The 26079-nt window shown below is 39.7% G+C and overlaps 1 protein-coding gene across 1 annotated transcript in view; it reads right to left on the bottom strand.

The window, feature by feature from the left end:
- LOC124802467 overlaps positions 1 to 26079 on the bottom strand; it is a 109554-nt gene that overhangs the window by 74891 nt on the left and 8584 nt on the right. The window contains exon 3 of the mRNA XM_047263257.1: positions 9479 to 10744. Within this exon, the coding sequence (XP_047119213.1) occupies positions 9479 to 10744 (1266 nt within the window). The remainder of the gene's footprint in view (positions 1 to 9478; positions 10745 to 26079) is intronic.

Raw genomic sequence — 26079 nt, 5'->3', positions numbered from 1 at the left:
TGTTTGCACTATTGCAATTTCAGCTGTGTGGAAATTATCAAGTGGCATAACTGTGCTTTCGTCATCATCACAAGTCATCGGTGAGCATTCTGTCCTCACAACCCAAGCATCACCGTTCCAGATGCTTACCAGAGGGGTGTATTCCCACCAGAGGGGTGTATGACGACCCCAGTACACAGCCAGATGAAAGTAGTATTACCTTTATCCTTTCTTCTCAGAGTAGATTTTGGTGGTCCAGATCCTTCCGTGCCACCTCCCTGTTGATCCAACTGCGGTGTAGATCCCTGGAATGCTTCCACAAGTTCTCTCTATTGTGCTACTAAATAAATAGCCACACTTCTCACAAACAGGGGTATATTTTGACCAACATTTTCATTATTACTTTTCACAACACAACTAACAATTGTTACAGTAATACCACTCCCTTGAGTACATTCAAACATCTGTACAGGCATACTGTAGGACCTGAGAGAAAAACCAGACAAAAACTACCACTCTCCAATTGTTCATTACACCCTTGTTGGTGCGTCATTTACTCCATGGCTCTCGGATTCAGACGTTTGCTGCACCATGGCACAAATGACTCTCGGATGACCAGTGAATGTAATAACATTTTTACTGGTCCCCTTTTCGCTGGCTCCACCACTGCTCCACATTCAATGCATACAAGAAACAAAAACACTTAGTTTCTCTTTCCCACTACATTTATCCTTATTCAACTGAGTCACAAGCATCTCTTGTCGACGGCTTTCCAATGGTGTGTTGGAATGTTTACAAATGTCCTGAAACACTATACGAGCTTCTATTAGTGTGTGCTGAAGAGATAGACTAGACATCGTCATGATTTGATCTATCGACCAGCTTGTTTCTCTACTCCTTGATCTTTCCTTCCATGATTATATTTTCTAGATTTTCTCTATCTGCTCTTACAATGTGGCCAAAGAACTGGAGAATTTTTTGGCTGACACTACAAGAAAAGCACTTGGAGCTATTAAGTTGCTTAATAATGGACACATTAGTTATTCTTTTGGTCCATTTTACACACAGCATCCTGTGCCAATAGCTAAGCTCAAATATGTCGAGGGCTCATGACTGGCAACTGTAAAAGACAGAAAACATATGAGTTTCAACAAGGTGGATCTTTGTACTGTTTGTATTGCTTCATTCTGCCAGATATTGGTGAGTTTCTTCATAGCCATTGTCCTAGAGTAATCCATCTTCTTATCTCACCTTCACGGTTTCCCAAGTTGCAAATGGTTGACCCAAGGTTGATGAAAGAATGCAAGACTTTTGGTTCTTGTAAATGATCTTTGAGTTGGACTTGCTGAGACTGATGTCTAATCTATATGACTGACTAAAGTCATTTACTTTTGCCAGCAGCTCAGTAAGATCATTTTCACTGCTGGTTAAAATCATAGTGTTATCGGCAAATTGAAATTTGTTATTAGTTCTTCCACCAATTGAGATATTTGAGTCCAACCGTCAATAGTTTTGCTGATGACATGTTCGCCACAGATGTTCTACAGATTGGGAGGTAGGACACAACCCTGTCTGACACTTTTCGGTGCACTGAAGAAATCAGATGTGCCAGCATTTGTCTTCACAGCTGTGTGGTAATTATAGTGTGGACTTCTGATCAGTAGTATCAAGGGTGATGGGACACCAAACACTGCAAGCACCTGCCACAACTTTTCCGAGGCAACACAAACAAAGGCCTTCATACAGTCAAGGAAACAAATGAAAACAGGAACACAGAACTCTCATGTTTTCTCACTTATTTGTTGTATGTTGAGCATCTGTTCTTGCGTTTCTTTCCCCTCAACAATACCCGCGTGTCCTGGGTATATGTAAAACTGAATGTATGGCTTCAAATGTTGGTTCAAAATGTAGAGTAAAATTTTGCTTGCTTGGGATATAAGAGCAATAGTTTGGTAATACACGATGACTTAGAAAAAATTTCTAGTTGTTGTGTGAACGAATGCTTCTACATGTACAAAAATGTAAGTTAATGCAGATGAGTAGGAAAAGCAATCCTGTAATGTTTGAATACAGCATTAATAAGTTACTGCTTGAAGCAGTCACATCGATTAAATATCTGCATTTAATGTTGCAAAGTGATATGAATGGAATGAGTACATAAGGACGGTAATAGGGAAGGCAAATGGTCGACTTTGGTTCACTGGGAGAGTTACAGGAAAGTATGGTTCATCTGTAAAGGCGGCAACTAGTGTGGCCCATTCTTGAGTACTACTATGGTGTTTGGTATCCACACCAGGTCAGACTAAGGAAGACATCAAAGCAATTGAGTGGCGGGCTGCTAGATTTGTTCCCGGAAGGTAGGTTTGATCAACACCCGAGTATTAGAGAGATGCTTCAGGAATTCAAGTGGGACCCCTGGAAGGAAGACAGTTCTTTCTACAGAACACTATTCAGGAAATTTAGAGAATTGGCATTTGAAACAGACTGTAGTACAATTCTTCTGCCATCAACGTTCATTTCCTGTAAGGGCCATGAACATAAGGTAAGAGAAATTAGGGTTCGTTCAGAGGCATATGGGCAGTCGTGTTTCCCTCACTCCAATGGTGAGTGGAAAAAAGGGAAGGAAGTTCAGTTTTAAAGTCCCGTCAACTTCGAGGTCACTAGAGATGGAACACAAGTTCAGACTGTATCAAGGATGGGGAAAGAAATCGGCTGTACCCTTCCAAAAGAACCATCCAGGCATTTGCCTCAAGCAATTTAGGGAAATTGCGGAAAACCTAAATCTGGATGACTGGACACGGGATTAAACAGCAAGTGAAACAGGAAAGGAAATGACTAGCAGTGGTCTAGAGTGTCCTCTGCCAAGCACCATACAGTGGCTTGCGGAGTGTGTATGCAGATGTAGACATAACTGAAGCAGTTCCTAATTGACCCTTTCTTGTGCACGGAGTGATGAGAGAGATTCTGACCAGTCTACTGGACATTCCCAGTTTCCTTTACTCTTCCACACAATGAATGCAGAAGATCAACACATTCCTGCCCAATTTCTTTGATCATATCCCCAGATATACCACCTAGACCACAGGACTTATAATTCTTCAGATGCTGAACAGTGATTTCTATTTTTCTGCATGGGATTAGAGGTTACAACATAAGTTGTAAGACATTTCCAGGGGCAGATGTGGACTCTAACCACAATCTATTGGTTATGAACTGTAGATTGAAACTAAAGAAACAGCAAAAAGGTGGGAATTTAAGGAGATGGGACCTGGATAAACTGAAAGAACCAGAGGGTGTAAAGAGTTTCAGGGAGAGCATAAGGGAACAATTGACTGGAATGGGGGAAAGAAATACAGTAGAAGAAGAATGGGTAGCTTTGAGGGATGAAATAGTGAAGGCAGCAGAGGATCAAGCAGGTAAAAAGACGAGGGCTAGTAGAAATCCTTGGGTAACAGCAGAGATACTGAATTTAATTGATGAAAGGAGACAAAACAAAAATGCAGTAAGTGAAGCAGGCAAAAAGGAATACAAACGTCTCAAAAATGAGATTGACAGGAAGTGCAAAATGGCTAAGCAGGGACGGCTAGAGGACAAGTGTAAGGATGTAGAGGCTTATCTCACTAGGGGCAAGATAGATAATGCCTACAGGAAAATTAAAGAGACCTTTGGAGAAAAGAGAACCACTTGCATGAATATCAAGAGCTCAGATGGCAACCCAGTTCTAAGCAAAGAAGGGAAGGCAGAAAGGTGGAAGGAGTATATAGAGAGTCTATACAAGGGCGATGTACTTGAGGACAATATTACGGAAATGGAAGAGGATGTAGATGAAGATGAAATTGGAGATATGATACTGCGTGAAGAGTTTGACAGAGCACTGAAAGACCTAAGTTGAGACAAGGCCCCAGGAGTAGACAACATTCCATTAGAACTACTGACAGCCTTGGGAGAGCCAGTCCTGACAAAACTCTACCATCTGGTAAGCAAGATGTATGAGACAGGCAAAATTCCCTCAGACTTCAAGAATAATATAATAATTCCAATCCTAAAGAAAGCAGGTGTTGACAGATGTGAAAATTACTGAACTATCAGTTTAATAAGTCACAGCTGCAAAATACTAACACGAATTCTTTACAGACGAATGGAGAAACTGGTAGAAGCCAACCTCGGGGAAGATCAGTTTGGATTCCGTAGAAATGTTGGAACACGTGAGGCAATACTGACCCTATGACTTATCTTAGAAGAAAGATTAAGGAAATCAAACCTACGTTTCTAGCATTTGTAGACTTAGAGAAAGCTTTTGACAATGTTGACTGGAATACTCTCTCTCAAATTCTGAAGGTGGGAGGGGTTAAATACAGGGAGCGAAAGGCTATTTACAATTTGTACAGAAACCAGATGGCAGTTATAAGAGTCAAGGGGCATGAAAGGGAAGCAGTGGTTGGGAAGGGAGTGAGACGGGGTTGTAGCCACTCCCCAATGTTATTCAATATGTATATTGAGCAAGCAATAAAGGAAACAAAAGAAAAGTTCGGAGTAGGTATTAAAATCCATGGAGAAGAAATAAAAACTTTGAGGTTTGCCGATGACATTGTAATTCTGTCAGAGATGGCAAAGGACTTGGAAGACAGTTGAACGGACTGGATAGTGTCTTGAAAGGAGGATATAAGATGAACATCAACAAAAGCAAAACGAGAATAATGGAATGTAGTCGAATTAAGTTGGGTGATGCTGAGGGAATTAGATTAGGAAATTAGACATTTAAATTAGTAAAGGAGTTTTGCTATTTTGGGAGCAAAATAACTGATGATGGTCGAAGTAGGGAGGATATAAAATGTAGACTGGCAATGGCAATGGCAAGGAAAGCGATTCTGAAGAAGAGAAATTTGTAAACACCGAGTATAGATTCAAGTGTCAGGAAGTTGTTTCTGAAAGTATTTGTATGAAGTGTAGCCATGTATGGAAGTGAAACATGGACGATAAATAGTTTAGACAAGAAGAGAATAGAAGCTTTCGAAATGTGGTGCTACAGAAGAATGCTGAAGATTAGATGGGTAGATCACATAACTAATGAGGACGTATTGAATAGAATTGGGGAGAAGAGGAGTTTGTGGCACAACTTGACTAGAAGAAGGGATCGGTTGGTAGGACATGTTTTGAGGCATCAAGGGATCACAAATTTAGCATTGGAGGGCAGCGTGGAGGGTAAAAATCGTAGAGGGAGACCAAGAGATGAATACACTAAGCAGATTCAGAAGGATGTAGGCTGCAGTAGGTACTGGGAGATGAAGAGGCTTGCACAGGATAGAGTAGCATGGAGTGCTGCATCAAACCAGTCTCAGGACTGAAGACCACAACATCAACAACAAAACCAACATAAGTTGCTCAACGGCTTGACTGTCAGAACTGCTGTTAATTCCGGAATATACGTGGTCACAGTATTGTCTCTGATAAGGTTGCATTCTTGTCATCTGCCATCCACATACAAGTGTTAAATTTGTCAGTTATGATTTTGAGTTTCTTGAAAAGATTGTGATTTTGTTGATGTTCTATATCACCACAGACACCATTAATGAACTGTGATCCATCCCTTTTGCAATTCCATTGTATTTCTCTACACAGTATCATATCTGTCTTGATCCTGGGTAGAATGAATTCCAGTTTTCTTCATTTTTCTTCTCTCTTCAATGAAGTGTAGTGCTGGCTGTGACATCAAAGGATGTTTCACACTTTGTAGTTGTACTGATGCTGGAAGAGATGAGGAAACAACCTGCTTCATTCGATTCCTGCGGTGCTGGAGCTTAATTATCAAGACTGGTGCGGAGTTTTGGTCTTACAAACTCACAAAATTTCCAAACAGCTTCTTTGCTGGCTGAGTCTTAGCTGTCTTTCTCTGCTCTTCTTGGCAGATTTGAGCTTAAGCCACATTTTCGTGGATAGCAGACTGTGATCATTTTCACAGTCAGCTCCAGAAACGGTCTTACAGTCTAAGACCAAAGTCTTCCAACATTTTCAAGCTAACAGGAAGCCAATTTGATTTTTAAATGTGTCATCAGGTGATATCCAAGTGTACAGTTGCCTCGAGTGGTGTTCGAACATACTGTTACAGACAGCTGTGTCGTTACTCTCTCAGAAATACAGTGAGCACCTGCCTCATTTATTTCTATCACCTACACCATAAAGCCCAATGACAAACTGTAAGTGCATGTCCTGGGTAGTACCTACAATATCAGCATTGTAGTCTCCTTGAATCACTGCTTGTTCTTTGTTAGGGATCTTACTAAGAAACTGCTCCAGCTGTTTACAGATCTTCTCTATCACACCATCTGTCACTACAGCAGTTGGGGCATAGATCTGTATGATCTCGAGTTTACACACAGAAGCATCTAATTTGACAGAAATGATCCTGTCATTAACGGGTTTGTAATACAGAACACAGCCGTTCGGATTTCTATGAACGACTATCACAGCATCATGCTTTCTTTCATCACTACTCCCTGAAAAATACAGTCTTCTCCCTTGGGTCACTAAATGGCCGTTTTCTGTCCAGTGATTCCCATTAAGTCCAAGAATATAAAGGTTATATGTGCAAATTTTTCTTCCTGCTTTGGCAAGTTATCCCAGCTAAAGTATTCCATGTACATTCCATGTAGCAATCATTCCTACAATGTGCATGGATAATGTGCACTGTAGTGATGGTCTAGTGACCAATTCTGTGATCTAGCACACATGTCAAAATCTAAAAATCTCACATTTATACATGTCGTCTTCATACCTGTATGGTGAATTTTTTAACATTGTTAAGATCTTTAACATGAATCATACAAAATATCTGCTTGTGTTCATGGTCTGATGATTATCAGTCATTAGTTTTATAAATTTCTTGGTGCAATCTAACACATCAAAAAAAGTTATGCATCACCTCAGTTCCGAGAGTTCCGGAACCTATACAGAAAACTGGAATAGAGATCAACATAAACATGTCCGCCCTTTTCACTGCACATGAAAACCACACATTGCATGTTGTACCACCATACCGTGAGAACTTCAGAGTTGGTGGTCCAGATTGCTGTACACACTAGTACCTCTAATACCCAGTAGCACATCCTCTTGCACAGATGCATCCCTGTATTTGTCGTGGCATACTATCCACAAGTTCATCAAGGCACTGTTGGTCCAGATTCTCCCACTCCTCAATGGCGATTCGGTGTAGATCCCTCAAAGTGGTTGGTGGGTCACATCATCCATAAACAGCCCTTTTCAATCTATCCCAGGCATGTTCGATAGGGTTCATGTCTGGAGAACATGCTGTCCACTCTACTTGAGTGATGTCGTTATCCTGAAGGAAGTCATTCACAAGATGTATATGAAGGGGGTTGCGAATTGTCATCCACGATGAAGAATGCCTCGCCAACATGCTGCCAATATGGTTGCACTATCGGTCGGGGGATGGCATTCACATATTGTACAGCCGTTATGGCACCTTCCATGACCACCAGCAGCATACGTTGACCCCATATGATGTCACCCCAAAACAGCAGGGAACCTTCACCTTGCTGCACTTGCTGGACAGTGTATCTAGGGCGTCAGTCTGACCGGTTTGCTCCAAACATGTGTCCGGCAATTGCCTGGAAGGCATATACAATACTCATTGGTGACGAGAACTTGATGCCAATCCTGAGTGGTCCATACGGCATGTTGTTGGGCCCATCTGTAGCACACTGCATAGTGTCGTGGTTGCAAAAATGAACCTCGATGGACGGCGGGAGTGAATTTGTGCATCATGCAGCCTATTGCGCACAGTTTGAGTCATAACATGACGTCCTGGTGCAGCACAAAAAGCATTATTTAACATGGTAGTGTTTCTGTCAGGGTTCCTCCGAGCCATAATCCATATGTAAGGGTCATCCACTGCAGTAGTAGCCTTTGGGTGGCCTGAGCGAGGCAAGTCATCAACAGTTCCTGTCTCTCTCTCTCTCCTCCACGTCTAAACAACATCACTTTGTTTCACTCTGGGACGCCTGGACACTTCCCTAGTTGAGAGCCCTTCGTGGCACACAGTAACAATGTGGATGTGATCGAACCACTGTATTGACCGCCTAGGCATGGCTGAACTACAGACAACACGAACCATCTACCTCCTTCCGACCCCCTCCGTCTAATAGGCGCTGCTCATGCATGGTTGTTTACATCTTTGGGTGGGTTTAGTGACATTTCTGAACAGTCAAAGGGACTGTGTCTGTGATACAATATCTACAGTCAACATCTATCTTCAGGAGTTCTGGGAACCAGGGAAAACATTCTTTGATGTGTGTATATTTATAGTTCCAGACGTATTTCACCTTTTACATTAAGGCACCGTAGTGGATTTACCAGTTATTCATTTGTCTGGCTGAAATATGCATTTCCTCTCCTCTGTTCAAAGGTTAGAGGTCACACATTGCATTGCTATTTCATTTTTAAAAAAACTGACACAATGTTATGTCACAATTGTTTTGTTTTCCAGTTTCTATATTTCGTATGATTATTGCCACAGAACACCACTACTGATGTAGCAAGCACTAATTTCTTTTACTGCGAGCAATTTCTGTCGCAATATCAAGTGAACAAACAGTTACAACAGAATTCATTCACAGTTCTCTAAAGAAAAATCTGCAACCTTTGCAAAATCAGTAGTGGTGTCCTATAGCATCAGCTTATGGAGGGGCAAAATAAATAAATAAATAATAAAAAATAAAGAAATGAAAAAACCAGAAATTGTTTTTAAAAGAATCACGATTTTGTAAAAGTTAAGTGACAGTGCGACCTCTAATCTGTGCCTGGGTAAAAAGAAATGCATATTTTGCCACAGAAGATGCCATAATGTACAAGGTGAAACCCGCCTGGAATATAAATAATAAATATAGTTATAGACTGTGGCACGATAAAGGCATTTCAATTTAGAAAATGATTATTTATATATACCTGATGTGGAAAACGATCATACCAAAAAAATCCAAACCCTTACACGCAAGTTGGGTGTTGGACAATAAACAGTCCACAAAACTATGGAGACACACTGCAAAAAACAGGGGTGGGAAAAGTATCCATGATTAAGGCTACTCACATAATTTGAAACTTGTGAGTTAATCATTTCAGAAATTTCACAGAACACATGTTTACTAGAGTTTATGTTTTGACATGATTTTTTACACTTTTGGCTACAAGAATGTACTTTTGCATCTGGTTACAACTGTGGCCCTGTTAGAGACAGACTTTTATAAGAGGGAAACAAGTTGTCTTGTCATCATATATAAAAACTCGTAACAATTAAAGAGGATTGTTTTTGCTTTCTTATCCTTAATATATTTCATGGGATTTACAAAGGCAAAGAAGAGTTTGTCACAATCTCATCAATTAAGATCACTTGCAAAAATAAAAGAGTAACACAGAAATGAACAAAATTTGGGTGCATAAAAGACTGAGAGACAATTGCATGTATAAAAAATATGGTCAAAATTACCTTATAGTTGTAGGAATTAACTTTATGAGTGCCTTCATTCTGTTGAGCCATATCTGTCAAATCTGCAGCAGTCTGGTCTAAAATAGGTGAGCTGGTACAGTCATTTCCATGACCATTAAAGCTTGCTACTTCTTGTTCTGCACTATCCTTCTCTTTCACTGAAGGTGACACCTCTGAAAATGAAACCTTCTCACTCTCCAAATTTTTTACTCTTATTCTACTTTTCTCCATGAATGTTTTATCTTTTGGTTTTTCATTATTCTCAGCAACATTGGTATTGATCTCTGAAGAATCATTTTTAACGCTCTTGTCTACAACGGCGGTCTCTTTCTCTGCAACGTGATTTATTACTAAATTCTTATTCCTGAAGAGTGAACTAGTTGCGAGTTCTTTGGCTTTTTCATCAGTCAGTTTATGGACACTAAGCAAGTGCTCTTTGAGAGGAGCCACACCTTCATATATGCGCTGACAGATGACACATTTTAACTGCATGGGACCACTTGAAGCTTCCACATTGGCCGCATGTTCCTTTTCAATGTGTAAACTTACTGCAGATTTCTGCAGACTAATGAATGGACAAAATTTGCACCTGTAACAGAAAAGTTTTTCAACAAATTTTGAAATATAACTATCATTATTTTGTTTAGCTTTTTTGCGTCTCTTAAGTTTGACTGCGGAATTTTTTGTATGGACGTGTCTTGCAGAGCAGTTCCTATTTGGTTTAGACCAATTGTTTTTCGGCTTCTTCTTTTTTAATTTTGAGCTCAGTTTTGCATTACTTGGTTTTTCTTCATTCAACAATTTGCTTTTTGGCTTAACACTAACAGTTTCCTGCTTAGTAATGGAAGCTGGAGGTGATATATTTTCTTCTTTCTTGTGGGCAATGTCTGTTGGATTAGCAGAAACCACAGATGAACTATCAGTACTCTTTTTTGTATTTGTGTTATCCACTGGAATTGCTGTCTTTGTAACTTCAGCCTGTGTTGTTTTCAAGATAATAGCTACAATTTTTGTGTACAATGGAATGCGATTCACAAGTGGTGGCATTTCTTTGGTACTGACTGCCATTGGTCCATCTTTAACTTCTGGTTTTTTAATACTTTTGCCTGAATGACTGGTGGTGTTCTCTGGATGATCACTGGCTATTGTGGGGGAGTGCACCTCTGTCGTCTTTTTGCTTTCTTGGCATATATTACCAGTGAAACTTACATCTTCAGTCTGAGTTGTTGTTGAAACTTTTTCCACACTGACCGGTGCTTGCAATACCTAAAACAAACAAAAATATCCATCAATAAAAGCATACTGTCTTCTAAGTTTCCTTACAAAGCAGTAGCCAAGCTTTATTTGCGACAATAATGATACAGCAATAAAGAAATTCTGAAATTTCTCACATGCTGCAAAAACTGAATTAAATTTTATTATTATTTAATAAGATCCTCCCACCTCAACAACCAATGAAAATGGCTGGGCAATGGAAAGTCCAACATGGAATAAAAACAATATGGAAAGATTAGATTGCTGCTCCCCACCTAGAGGAGGTGCTGGGTCTTAGAAAAGTACAATGGAAAAGAATGCTAGAAATATTTCATCTTTCAAAACCTTCCGAACAAAAGCGCTGGCAGGTCGATAGATACACAAACAAACACAAACATACACACAAAATTCAAGCTTTCGCAACAAACTGTTGCCTCATCAGGAAAGAGGGAAGGAGAGGGGAAGACGAAAGGAAGTGGGTTTTAAGGGAGAGGGTAAGGAGTCATTCCAATCCCGGGAGCGGAAAGACTTACCTTAGGGGGAAAAAAGGACAGGTATACACTAGCACACACGCACATATCCATCCACACATACAGACACAAGCAGACATATTTAAATATGTCTGCTTGTGTCTGTATGTGTGGATGGATATGTGCGTGTGTGCTAGTGTATACCTGTCCTTTTTTCCCCCTAAGGTAAGTCTTTCCGCTCCCGGGATTGGAATGACTCCTTACCCTCTCCCTTAAAACCCACTTCCTTTCGTCTTCCCCTCTCCTTCCCTCTTTCCTGATGAGGCAACAGTTTGTTGCGAAAGCTTGAATTTTGTGTGTATGTTTGTGTTTGTTTGTGTATCTATCGACCTGCCAGCGCTTTTGTTCGGTAAGTCACCTCATCTTTGTTTTTATATACAATTTTTCCCACGTGGAATGTTTCCTTCCATTATATATATATCTATCTCAAGCGAGCGCGCGCACACACACACACACACACACACACACACACAAACCTGGCCACTGCCTCTGGGTGCTATGGCATATGACTAAAATCACCAAGAACCATTTTTTTAAATTGTTGTTCTCATTTAGTCATTTAGTATTTCAGCTTCACAATGTTTTTATGGCAAACGAGTACAGCTGTCATCAACCTGCACAACTTGCTTCAACATTCCACATCTACCCTCTAGATACTTCATTTTCACTGTGTTTTCCAACCTCCTGCAAGGTTTAGAGATTTTAAAAAGTTCTCTCCCACTTCTGTGATGTGGCAAATAAACTCTTCCATAAAAGAGTTTGAACACAGGTAAAGGAAATTTGTCAGAAGTTAAGATTAGTATCTGACCACATAATCACATTAAAAACATGTTAGGAATGTTACAGACCAGATGTTAACTGCTGAGATAATATGCCTCACAGATAACTTTGTGTTCTTTGTTAATCTTATTCTATATTAATACATAAATGTTTTCTTTTGCCTTTTGTGATCAATGCTTATGTTTTGCTGTCTTTCTAAATATTTTACTCTTATACCAGTACCAATTAATCAGTATTGTAATATTGTAACATAATATTTTATTACCATTAAAAATGTTTAGTTATTGTTTGATTAAAAGCATGCCTACTTCTATTGACACACTTGTTCCAGTAGTATTTCTATCTCTTCATGCAGTCCAGGGAAACTTTTTTTTTTAATCATTCCTGATTATCCATGAAAAATCAACCTTGCAGTAATGACACCAATGTTACTGAAATAACATCCTTATAATTCTGGAAACAAGAAGTAATCACATCTAATGTGGCCCGTGGAGTAGGGTGTTGTGGGACGAAAGCTAGCTTGTACAATGTTTTCAAAATGTTTTCTCTCTCTCTCTCTCTCTCTCTCTCTCTCTCTCTCCCCCTTCACAAATTCACAGTGATAATTGTACTTTCATCTTAATGTGAATTCAACATTTGTCTACTAGGATGACCATCTGTCAAACCTACTGAGGTTCAACATGTTCTGTTATTTCTCTGACAGTTACATGAGTTTTCACACACCATATCCTGAGTTTCTGAATGCAAGTGCCTTCCTGGTTGGTAGTCAGCCACAGATAATTGAGATCCACTTTTTAAACTTGAGAATCATTCATAACATGATGTCTGACCTAGAGTATTGTCTCCATAAGTTTTATTGAAAATTTCAAATGACTCCATAAATGTTTTCCTCACTCCCACACATAATTTAATGTTGCAGCTTTGCTCCCATATATGAGACACTTGCTTTTTTTTTTAAAAGTGTGACATACTGTCTTGGAGAATAAGGGTTGACTTATGTCCTTTTTATATATTTCTTATGGCACAATCACATGAGCATTTTCCAATGATATAAATGGTTTCAACCAACCAGTGATAACCTTCAGACTGTTCTTTGTCTCCTCTTTTTATATACTGACAGTCTGAAGATGACCACTTACTGGTCGAAATCAGTTATGTCTTTGTGAAATGGTCATGATTGTGTTATAAAAATATAATACCTTAAAAATCTGTAAAGAATTATATTTTTTTGTCAGAGAAAGTGATTAGCTAAATTGTTAACACTTTATTTTTATTAGACACAATGACAAAATGCTTCAAAACATTAACCGGCATCAATCTATATTCGACATCATCAGAACCACAAATGAAAGCAGCAGATAGCGGTCACAAAGACACACAAAGCTTTGACACACTACCCAGATTTCAGAACTAATAAATCCCTTATTGGGAAGTAGAGAGGTATAGTTTGGAGAATGTTAAAAACGAAGGACAGGTCTCATGATGAGACAGACTCAGCCTCGTTCTACTACAGGCAGATTCTCTCATCCTGGGGTATGAGTAACCTACCCTTCCTAATTAAACTTCCCCAACTTATCCTTCACTCTTCTCCAATGACAGAACCATTAGTTCTGAAAGCTAGGTAGCGTGTCACCTTTACTACAGAGTGTAAACTTTTAGATGGCAGACCTCTCCCTAGTCCTAAATCGGTAGAAGTCGGGAGGCTTCAGTAGGCATGCAGTTTCGACTGCTGCCAACATTACGTAGCTGACTGTGTTGTACAAGGTAGCCATTGTCGTCTGCTTCATTATTGTTTTGCGCTGTACTGTTCTGCGTGTTTTTATTCTGCAGTTGTGCTAAGCATTATCAAAATGAGTGAAGAGGCAGTTGCTGGCCCATCTCGGGAATCGTCAACAACCCCTACCGGTAGGCCTACGGTTAGAAGGAAACCAGTATTACGTAGCGATGCTCGCAAAATTATATTACGTGTGATGAATGCTGCAAAAGGGAAAGGGAGCAGCCATTTACAAATCTTCAGTGAGAGCTGCTACATACACAGAACAAAGCATGCGTAGCATTGGAAGATTCAAACAGTTTTCCAAGAATCATCCTGGCGTATCACCACAAACGCCTGGCAAGAAAAGGTGAGTTTCCATTTCAGATATTTTGTTCGCGACCACTTTGAAGGAGCCCCCTATTTCGTCCGAATTACCTTATATTTCATTTTTCCTTGCTACTGTATTGCTTTGTATGGAAACACCACTGGTTACTGTATTATTTCGAAACACATTCATATTACAGTACATTTCCGAATTCAAAAAAATACATGCAGTCCAGAAGGCATTTTCTTATAAATATTTCTCTCTCTTTTAACTTAGGAAAAGAAGTGGAGAAATCGAAGTAATGATCGATGATTTCAACCAGCGTGTCATTCGCGACACGATAGCGGAATTTTATTCAGTGCGGAAGATTGTGCCGAGCCTGCGAACACTGCTTCCAGTTTTGCACGACAAAATAGGCTGGAAGAGGAGTATTGTCTCGCTGAGAAAAGTACTTTTGTCTATGGGATTCATATAGCGTAAGGTGGAAAACAAGAGGAATGTGTTGTTAGAATGTCCAGACTAACTTAACATTTAATAAATGTTGGCAGAGGAAGGGTGACTCACGTGAAGAGAGTGTCGTTGGTGTCACTACATGGGGGAGCGTAAGCTTTCGCAACAAACTGTTGCCTCATCAGGAAAGAGGGAAGGAGAGGGAAAGACGAAAGGATGTGGGTTTTAAGGGAGAGGGTAAGGAGTCATTCCAATCCTGGGAGCGGAAAGACTTACCTTAGGGGGAAAAAAGGAGAGGTATACACTCGCGCACACACACACACACACACACACACACACACACACACATATCCATCCACACATATACAGACACAAGCAGACATATTTAAAGACAAAGAGTTTGGGCAGAGATGTCAGTCGAGGCGGAAGTGCAGAGGCAAAGATGATGTTGAATGACAGGTGTGGTATGAGTGGCGGCAACTTGAAATTAGTGGAGATTGAGGCCTGGTGGGTAACAGGAAGAGAGGATATATTGAAGAGCAAGTTCCCATCTCCGGAGTTCGGATAGGTTGGTGTTGGTGGGAAGTATACAGATAACCTGGACGGTGTAACACTGTGCCAAGATGTGCTGGCCGTGCACTAAGGCATGTTTAGCCACAGGGTGATCCTCATTACCAACAAACACTGTCTGCCTGTGTCCATTCTTGCGAATGGACAGTTTGTTCCTGGTCATTCCCACATAGAATGCATCACAGTGTAGGCAGGTCAGTTGGTAAATCACGTGGGTGCTTTCACATGTGGCTCTGCCTTTGATCGTGTACACCTTCCGGGTTACAGGACTGGAGTAGGTGGTGGTGGGAGGGTGCATGGGACAGGTTTTACACCAGGGGCGGTTACAAGGATAGGAGCCAGAGGGTAGGGAAGGTGGTTTGGGGATTTCATAGGGATGAACTAACAGGTTACAAAGGTGGAGGAGGATTTCAGCTAAGTACTGGCCAGTAAGTCTCTCTCATGATTTAATAGTCATCTTGACCAAATTTTCCTTGGACACACATAATACTTTGTCATACTCAAAAATCAACATGTTATGTGCATGCTATAATCAAATTTCAACAATACATATATGGATCATTTCCTTCATAACATTTTCTATGACACAAGTATTCCATATGTGGAGTTTAAATCCTTTTCCTATTTTTCAATTTCAACTAACATACACATAGTGCTTTCATAGTCATGTCGTTAATATTTATTCTGCTTGGACGAAATCTATTTCTCTCAATGATGTAGGTCTTCATTCAACATTTTCATAATAGACAAATAAATAAAATATGTCACTACTCATGTACCACATCATTGGTGACAAGGACAATAAAACCTTTACGAAGTAGATTAACACTCAGAAACTATGACTTACATCCATTTAAACTTTTTCTCTTTGTATCATTCAATCTATTCATTTGTACCTGTCTACCGCATCCGAGGTACAGTGAAATGTGCAGCGTGTACACTGTTTAAACTGGTTGCATGCTGTCTGTGTATGTCATACAGGTGGCTCTGGGAGTGTAAGATCGCAGAATCTCTTACTGAGAGTACAATGTATACTGAAAACTGTAAATGCAACAAACACTGCAAAATATTACACCAGGGATTCATCTTATTTGCCACAACTTTTTCTAATCACTGATACAACAAAATTTCATGTAAAAATAATCAAACATATCGGCATATCAATCTGAAAATGATTCTTTGTCACTGGCTGTGCTGCTAAATATTATAGACCTGCAATAGAAACCTCACCAATATCCATAACAAATGTTCCAAATGCACACTAGTGTGCCCCTCGATCCAGATGATAGAAGATCCCGAAGGTAGAAGAAATTTTAATCACCAGCAAGGTGAACAAGGCAATGGCGTACAGTAGTGGAATGTGTGCCAATGTCTTTCGTTAAATTTCAGACCTCTCCATAGCCTCTCTTGAAGGGATGGTATATGATACTGTGCACAGCAGCATCTGCTCAGAAGCCCAATGATACTATTTGAAAGGAGTGGACATTATGTGAGCACCAGGTTTCACTGCCTGCTGACATTTTATTCTATGCACATTGATAACAACAGAAACAGAAAGCATAAGCAATCATCAACGTCACCTACATGAAACAAATAAGCCTACAAACTTGTTACTTTTTCACTGTCTTTACAGGAAACCATTCTGTTTCTGAATCACATAACACTGCTTTTTCTACCATAAAGAAGTTTGGTTCACATTTGAAGTAGAAATGATTACTACATAGAGTAAATAGGCCTACCTGAAACTAATGGGCAAGGATCAGATTTGTGGTGGCATCATTTTTCACAACAAGCTTAAATGCAACATTAAAGGATATGAAAGGACTGACAGCTTTCGACAACAAATTAAAACATTATCCGATTCTAGCTTGCCCAAAGGTACTGCAGTATACTTGCACTTATGACAAGATAATAGAAACATAAACAAAATTGTAATTTAGTACTTTCATGTTAGAACTGTGACTAATGATATGTATAAATTACGCTTTTACTTTGCGAACATGTCATTCTCAATGGAGAGAAGTCTTCCGAAGTAAGAGTGATTTCAAGTGTGCCGAAGGGGAATGTCGTAGGACCGTTGCTATTCACAATATATATAAGTGACCCTGTGGATAACATCGGAAGTTCACTGAAGCTATTTGCGGATGATGCTGTAGTATATCGAGAGGTTGTAACAATGGAAAATTGTACTAAAATCCAGGAGGATCTGCAACAAATTCACGCATGATGCAGGGAATGGTGATTGAATCTCAATGTAGACAAGTATAATGTACTGCGAATCCATAGAAAGAAAGATCCTTTGTCATTTAGCTACAATATAGCAGGTCAGCAACTGGAAGCAGTTAATTCCATAAATTATCTGGGAGTAGGTATTTGGAGTGATTTAAAATGGAATGACCATATAAAATTAATCGTCGGTAAGGCAGATGCCAGACTGAGATTCATTGGAAGAATCCTAAGGAAATGCAGTCCAAAAACAAAGGAATTAGGTTACAGTACACTTGTTCGCCCCTTGCTTGAATATTGCTCACCGGTGTGGGATCCGTACCAGATAGGGTTAATAGAAGAGATAAAGAAGATCCAACGGAGAGCAGCGTGCTTCATTACAGTATCACTTAGTAATCGCAAAAGCATTGCGGAGATGATAGATAACTCCAGTGGAAGACTCTGCAAGAGAGACGCTCAGTAGCTTGGTACGGGCTTTTGTTGAAGTTTCGAGGACATACCCTCATGGAGGAGTCAAGCAGTTATTGCTCCCTCCTATGTATATCTCGCGAAGAGACCATGAGGATAAAATCAGAGAGATTAGAGCCCACACAGAGGCATACCGACAATCTTTCTTTCCACGAACAATACGAGACCGGAGTGCAAGGAAAAACTGATAGAGGTACTCAAGGTACCCTCCCCGCCACACACCACCAGGTGGCTTGCAGAGTATGGATGTGGATGTAGATGTAAATGTAGATGTAGATACCTTGGCAAAAAACTGACACATCAAATTACAAAGTAAAGAAAGAAAAGATTTCTGTTAGCGATTTTTCTCCAGATACACTGATATATTTAAAAGCATGTTAAAGTAAGTGTGTGTGTGTGTGTGTGTGTGTGTGTGTGTGTGTGTGTGTTTGTTACACATGCTTATGAGTTTATGAGTGTGTTAAACACACAATTTTTTTAAAGTACCAGTATTGTTGTGAGTTAATAATACCTACCACTCACCTTTTACACATTACAAACTTAGAAATTCTTCTACGGAATAGAAGGAGTTGTCAAGGAGAAAATTTTCATTTTGTTTTCAAATTTAACTTTGCTGTCTGCCAGACACTTTATATCATTGGGTAAGTGACAAAAAATTATGGTGGCAGCATTGTGCAACTCCTTTTGTGCTTAAGACAACTTTAATGTTGAGTACTGGATGGCAGTTTTTCTTCTGGTATTGTAATTATTTACATCATTGTTCCTTTTGAACTGCAGAGGATTATTTGCAACTAACTTCGTGAGTGAATAAATATATTCTGAAGAAGTACCTAAAAGCCTAACTCCTTACACAGATGTCTACAAGATGATCACGAGTGAGCACCACTAATTATTCTTATATCTCATTTTTAAGCAGTATACTTTTTCTTTCTTAAAGTTGAGTTCCGCCAGAACTTTACTGAGTGAAAATATGAAAAATATGTCAACTTACTGCTTTGTGTCTCCCTAAGTTTTTAAATGATTCAAAGTAGAAATGTGGCTGAACTAAGTTTTTTTAAGAGTTTCAAAACATGCATTTTATAGTTTAAATAAAAAGCATTATAAACCTTGACAATGGCTTTGCTGCAGTGGTAACACCGGTTCCCGTCAGAACACCGAAGTTAAGTGCTGACAGGCTGACCACCCGGTCTGCTGAGTGCTGTTGGCAAGCGGGGCGCACTCAGCCCTTGTGAGGCAAACTGAAGAACTATTTGATTAAGAAGCTGCAGCTCCAGTCTTGTAAACTGACATACGGCCGGAAGAATGGTGTTCTGACCACATGCCCCTCCATACCTGCATACAGTGACATCTGTGGGCTGAGGGTGCCATGGTGGCCAGTTGGTACCGTAGAGCCTTCCAAGGCCTGTTCAGACGGAGTTTTATTATGGACTTTGCAGAGCGGCAGTAAGGTTTTAGATGTAGAGATGTGGTAGGTCACGCACAGATGCAATATTCATTCTTAGACAGGTTATAGAGAAGTCCACTGAATACAACAGACCAGCTTATCTTTGTTTAATTGTCTTACAGAAGGCTTTAGATAGGATTCAGTTAACAGATGATGTTAACCTGTCTATAATCGACGCATTCTTTCTGTCTTAATAAAAACAATTGGAGACACTTGTTCCAACAACTTCATCCAGGCAAAAACTGGCTCAAAGGTAACTAGCTGTACAGCTGTTAATAATGATGATATTAGACAAGGTGACTCTTTGAGCCCACTACCATTACCATGACTTTAGTCATGGACGAGGTAATAAAGAAGGTATTAGCTCTTAGTGGTTTTAGAATGGGGAACAAAGAAATAAAAATCATTTGTTGGGCTGATGATGCAGTTCTTCTAGCAAAGAGTGAAGCTAACCAACAGAAACTTTTACATGTACTTAATGTGGCAGCCAAAAATCTAAATATCCACTCAAAAAACCAAATGTATGACCATTTCTGGGGAACCATTTACATGAAAACCGGAAGTAGATGGAAAAACAAACACTTAAGAAAAGATGCAAAGGCAAGAACACACTATACAATAGGAAGACCAATGATGACATACACAGCTGAGACAAGACCTGAAACATCAAAAACCAAAAGCTTTTGGAAACCACAGAAATGAGAATTCTGCATAGGATTGCAAGGAAGATACCGAGAGAAAGAGAAGTGCAACCATTTGAAAAGGATATAAAATATGCTCCATTAATGAGCGGGTATATAAGAAAAAGCATGAATGGAACAAACATACAGATATGATGGATGAATGGAAGATTGTGAAAACCAAGAGAAACGTGCCACCAACTGCTAAAAGAGATATGAGCAATCCAAGGAAAAGATGGAGTGATGTTCCCTCCCTAGTTGTTATTTTCTCACTGTGTGCTACATTTATCATTGGTGTAGTACCTCTAGATGCACAGAAATGAATATGTTGTGTCTTTCTGAAAATGGAAAATCCAGGAAGGAATATAACAATATTATGAGATGGAAAGTTGCTACTCACCATATAGCAGTGATGCTGAGTCGCATATAGACACAACAAAAAGACTCTGACAATTAAAGCTTTCAGCCACTGTCCTTCATCAGCTATATATATATATATATATATATATATATATATGGAAGGAAACATTCCACGTGGGAAAAATTATATATAAAAACAAAGATGAGGTGACTTACCGAACAAAAGCGCTGGCAGCGCTTTTGTTCGGTAAGTCACCTCATCTTTGTTTTTATATATATATATATATATATATATATATACACACACACACACACACACACACGTGCAAATGCAACTCACACACATGACTGCAGTTTTAGGCAACTGAAACCACACTGTGAGCAAAAGCACCAGTGCGTGATGGAAGTACTGCAGGTTAGACGGAGGGCAGGGGTGAGGTGGGGAGTGAGAGGGGGAGGGGGGGGGGAGACTGCTGCCTCCCGTTCCCTACCAAGAAGTCCCTTCCGTACACCCTAGCCACCCGTGGTCGTCACATCTGCTGTGATGAGCAGTCCCTCTCGAAATATACCAAGAGTCTCACTGAAGCCTTAACTGATCATAAGTATCCTCCCAACCTTGTACAAGAACATATCCCCCGTGCGTTATCTTTCCGGTCTCCCACCACCTCACAAAGTCCCACCGTCCAGCCACAGAGGAGCATTCTCCTGGTAATTCAGTACCACCCAGGACTGTAGCAACTGAATTACATTCTCCACCAGGGTTTTGATTACCTCTCGCCGTGCCCTGAAATGATAAATGTCCTGCCCACTATCCTTCCCATCCCTCCCACAGTGGTATTCCGCCGTCCACCGAACCTACACAATATAGTTGTCCATCCTTTCACAACCCCTGTTCCCAATCCCTTACCTCATGGTTCATACCCCTGTAATAGACCTACATGCAGGACCTGTCCTATACATCCTCCCATCACCACCACCACCTAGTCCATTCCAGTCACACTAACATCAACTATCCCATCGAAGGCAGGGTTACCTGTGAAACCAGTCATGTGGTCTACAAGCTAAGCTGCAACCACTGTGCTGCATTCTATGTAGGCATGACAAACAACAAGCTGTCTGTCCACTAGAATGGCCACCAACCAACTGTGGCCAAGAAACAAGTGGATCACCCTGTAACTGAACACGCTGCCAAACATGATACCCTTCATTTCAATGACTGCTTCGCAACTTGTGCCATATGGGTCCTTCCCATAACACCAGCTTTTCTGAATTGTGCAGGTGAGAACTTCCCCTGCAATACACCCTACATTCTCATAACTCTCCTGGCCTCAACCTTTGTTAGTCACTGTCCTCAACCATCCAGCCCCTTCCCTGTTCCCATTCAAGCACTACACAGCTGTCATTCCACCATCACACCCAGTCTTGTTATTTCTCTTGTATTTTTGGATTGATTAAAATACTAGTGTCATCCCAAAGAAGAAATAATTCTGCTTGTTGTATGTTAGACTGAAGGATATTTACACGTCTGAGAAACAATAGTAGACCTAAGTTTGAGCCTCGTGAGATCCCATAAGTGATTTCTCCCCAGTCAGAAAAATCTCTCCTGCTACATTGGTTGAGTTATTAAGTATAAGTTTCTACATTATTTTTGTTAGATAGGACATTATCAATTAGTTTGCTATAACATTAATTACATAAAATCTCAGTTTATCAAGGAGAATATTGTGAATCATAGAGTCAAATGGCTTAGCAGGTCACAGAAAATACAAACTGGTGCTATTTTGTTATTGGGTGCTTGTAAAAGTTGGAGAACGAATGTGTAGATGGCATTCTCATTTGAGCAATTCTTATCAACTCCAAACTGTGATTTGCTGAGGATATTATTGTTGCTCAGGTGGGCTGCTAATGTGGAACACACAACCTTCTGAAAAAATTTGGAAAATCTTGTCAGCTGTTGTTAACATCTCTCCTATCGCCTTTCTTACAGAGTGGGGAAACAATGACATATTTCAATATATCTGGAAAAATGTAACATTGTTTGATATCTGGAAAAATGGATTGAGTTAGTGATGCATTACATATTTTAGGCCGGCCGGTGTAGCCAAGCAGTTCTAGGCGCTTCAATCTGGAACCGCGCAACTGCTACGGTCGCAGGTTTGAATCCTGCCTCGGGCGTGGATGTGTGTGATGTCCTTGGGCTAGTTAGGTTGAAGTAGTTCTAAGTTCTAGGGGACTGATGACCTCAGATGTTGAGTCCCATAGTGCTCAGAGCCATTTGAACCACTATGAACATATTTAGAAAAAACAGTGCTTATTATATGGGAACAGGTCTTTAGTACACTGTTGGAAACCCCTTCAAATCCATATTAGCTTTTATTTTTGAGAGTATATATAATTTCAGAAGGAGAAGTGGGCGAGACATCTACATGCCTGAATTTTATGTTAGTTTATTCTTCAACATATTCTTTTGATTTTTCTCTTGAACTGTTGGTCTCTATATTTTTAACTGTATTTAAGAAATGATTATTAAACATATCTGCTACCTGTGACTGATTGTTTACAGCCATTCAACTTAAATTAACAGTGATGTTATGCTGTTCTGTGGCATATTATCCTGCCTCTCATTTTATTGCATTCCATACAGCTTTAAGTCTGTTGCTAGCATTACTGATTCATGATATAAAGTGAATGTTCCTTGATTTTTAATAACTTATCTTAGTAATTTTTAGTAGTTTTTATAGTGTCTGCTGCTGCAGGATCTTTACTTGTTCTTACCAAAAGATACAATTACCTTTTCCTTTTGCAAGATACTTTAAACTCTCTAGTGATCCATATTCTTTTAAATGACAGTTTCATGTCCTTCCTGATTAGCCTATGTGGAATGCTTTTTTTTTTTACAAATAATGATATGAATTTATCATTAAAGAGATTAAATTTTATGTCAACATTTGGTTCATCAGAGACCTGTGCCATAGGGTCGGGAACTGTAGGGTTCCTCTAGATGAGTCAGGTGTGCACTACACATCAGAGGCTGCTACCCAGGACCCAGGTAGTTGACTGTTTGAGGGATCCATACAAGGCTTTTCTAGATTAGGTGACTCTCCACCCAGTCCAGATAACAACAGCTGCAGAGGACACATACAAGTTTAAGAGTAAGATCCAAAGGAATGCGCCCCCCCCCCCCCCAACCCCCCGCTCTCTCCCTCCCCACGGGCTAGTGTATTAAAATCCTAGTAGTTAGCTGCCACCAAAGCATTCGCATCAAAGTGCCAGAGTTTGAAGAGCTTCTAAAAAACACTTAAGCTCACATCATACTACATACTGAAGTCTGGTTAAAGCACTAAGTCAATAGCAGTGTTTTTTTGGGGAAAATTCCAGTGTATATCAAAACGATATGCTAACGGGAAATGGACTGGGAAATCTACTGAAATAGAAACTGAAGCTGCATGCAATACTGTTTGGGCAAGTCTCAGTACCAGTGGTGGACATAAAATGATAATTGGATTCTTCTATCGCCTACCAGACTCACCTCATTATGTAACCAAAAACTTTAGAGAGAACCTCAGTTTCCCCGCACGTAACTTCCCCAATCATACTGTAATCATCGGTGGAGACTTATATCATCCATCAATCAGTTGGTAAAACTACATTCCTGTCAGTGGTGGGCATGACACGACATCCTGTAAAACATTACCAAATGCCTTCTCTGAAAACTGCCTAGAACAAATAGTTCAAAACCCCACCCACAATGGAAATACAGTAGGTCTAATGGGAAGTAGACCTGACCTCTTTGAGGATGTCCATATCAAAACTGGTATTAGTGACCATGGCGCAGTTGTTGCAACTATTATTACCGAAGTATAAAGAACAACTCAAATGAGTAGAAAGATATATATTTCCAGTATACTAAATAAAAAAGCATTAGAGTCCTATCTTAATGAGGTACTTGAAAGTTCCAGCACATGGTAGGAGCTTGTAGAAGAATTTCAGCTCAAAAGTTTAAAAGAATAGTTGACCATGCACTGGACAGCCATGTACCCAGTGGAACAGTTCATAATGTGAGAGACCCTCCATGGTATACAGTCAATATGCAGAAACTTTTAAAGAAACAGAGCTTACTGCGTAATAGGTGCAAAACAACGCACAGAACTAAAGATAGAGATATGCTGAATGTAACACATTTGGCCGTCACGAGAGCAATCCATGAAGCCTTCAGTGGCTATCACAAAGCCCAAAAAATCAAATCCCTGTTGGATTCTAAACTGAATTTTCAGCCAAATTACCCCCTCTTTTAACAATAGTATATTGTAGATCCCTTGAACAAAAAAAAAAAAAAAAAGGTCCAGTAGTTGGAAGAATGCACAGGTCACACCCCTTTACAAAAAGGGTAATAGAGGTGATCCACAAAACTACAGCCAATATCATTGATACCAATTTGTTGTAGAATTTTAGAACAAATTCTGAGTTTAATCATAATGAGGCATCTTGAACAGAATGACCTCCTTCATGCCAACCACTAGGGATTACACAAGCATTGATCATGTGAAACCCAACTCACACTTTTCTCACATGACCTACGAAATGCTTTGGATCGAGGCATTCAGGAAGATGCAGCATTTCCTGATTTACAAAAAGCATGTGTGTCAGTACCACATCTATGTTTACTGTCAAAAGTACAGTCATATGAGATATCAAGTGAAATTTGTGATGGTATTGAGTAATTTTTAGTATGGATAACACGGAATGTTATCTTGGGTTTGTTGTTCAGAACTGTAAGTGGAGTCAAAAGAAATCATTACTGTAAAAATCTTTTTGAAAAAATATAGAGTGTTATCAGTGACCTCACAATATATCCTATCCCTTACGTGTTTTTTAATTAAGGATCACCCCATGTACAAAATCAATAGTGCCACTTTCCATTATGATACAAGATCTAAACACAACGTCATACTCACAGCAAAAACTTGAGTGTTATACAAAAGGGAGTACATTATTCAAGCACAAAGGTGTTCAAATGCAACCCCATCAAACATAAAAAATCTTACCAGTATCACAATTTAGGAGTAAATTGAAGGAATATCTATTGGAAAACTCTTTTGATGAATTTTTAATGTAAATATTTCTTCACTGTACGTGTCATATCTATTATTATCACTTTCTAAACGTTTAATGATGTACTTTACTGTTAGCATTTTACATCCTATAATGTATGTTAACTATAATATAACATTGGAAACTCCAGGTAGGAATCTCAACAATGTAGGAAAAGATAGATGCTACTTACCGTAAAGATGACACGTTAAGTTGCAGACAGGCAAAATTAAAAGACACTTACACAAAGCTTTCAACCACAACCTTCATCAGGAAAAGTAAAATACATATCATTCATGCACAGAAGCAAGCACACCTCACGTACACACGAACGCCAACTCCAGCAGCTCACGCCAGAGCTGCCGGAGTTGGCAGCCACGTGTGCATGAGGTGTGCTTGCTTGTGTGTTTCTCTTTTGCTGATGAAGCCTGTGGCTGAAAGCTTTGTGTTAGTGTCCACAAGTCTCTAGAGGAACGGAAGGTTCCAAATGATTGGAAAAGAGCACAGGTAGCCCCAGTCTTCAAGAACGGTCATCGAGCAGATGCGCAAAACTATAGACCTATATCTCTGATGTCGATCTGTTGTAGAATTTTAGAACATGTTTTTTGCTCGAGTATCATGTCGTTTTTGGAAACCCAGAATCTACTATGTAGGAAACAACATGGAT

Source organism: Schistocerca piceifrons, chromosome 6 (genome assembly GCF_021461385.2).
Source record: "Schistocerca piceifrons isolate TAMUIC-IGC-003096 chromosome 6, iqSchPice1.1, whole genome shotgun sequence".
Lineage (NCBI taxonomy): Eukaryota > Metazoa > Arthropoda > Insecta > Orthoptera > Acrididae > Schistocerca > Schistocerca piceifrons.
This window is presented reverse-complemented; position numbering and strand designations above follow the sequence as displayed.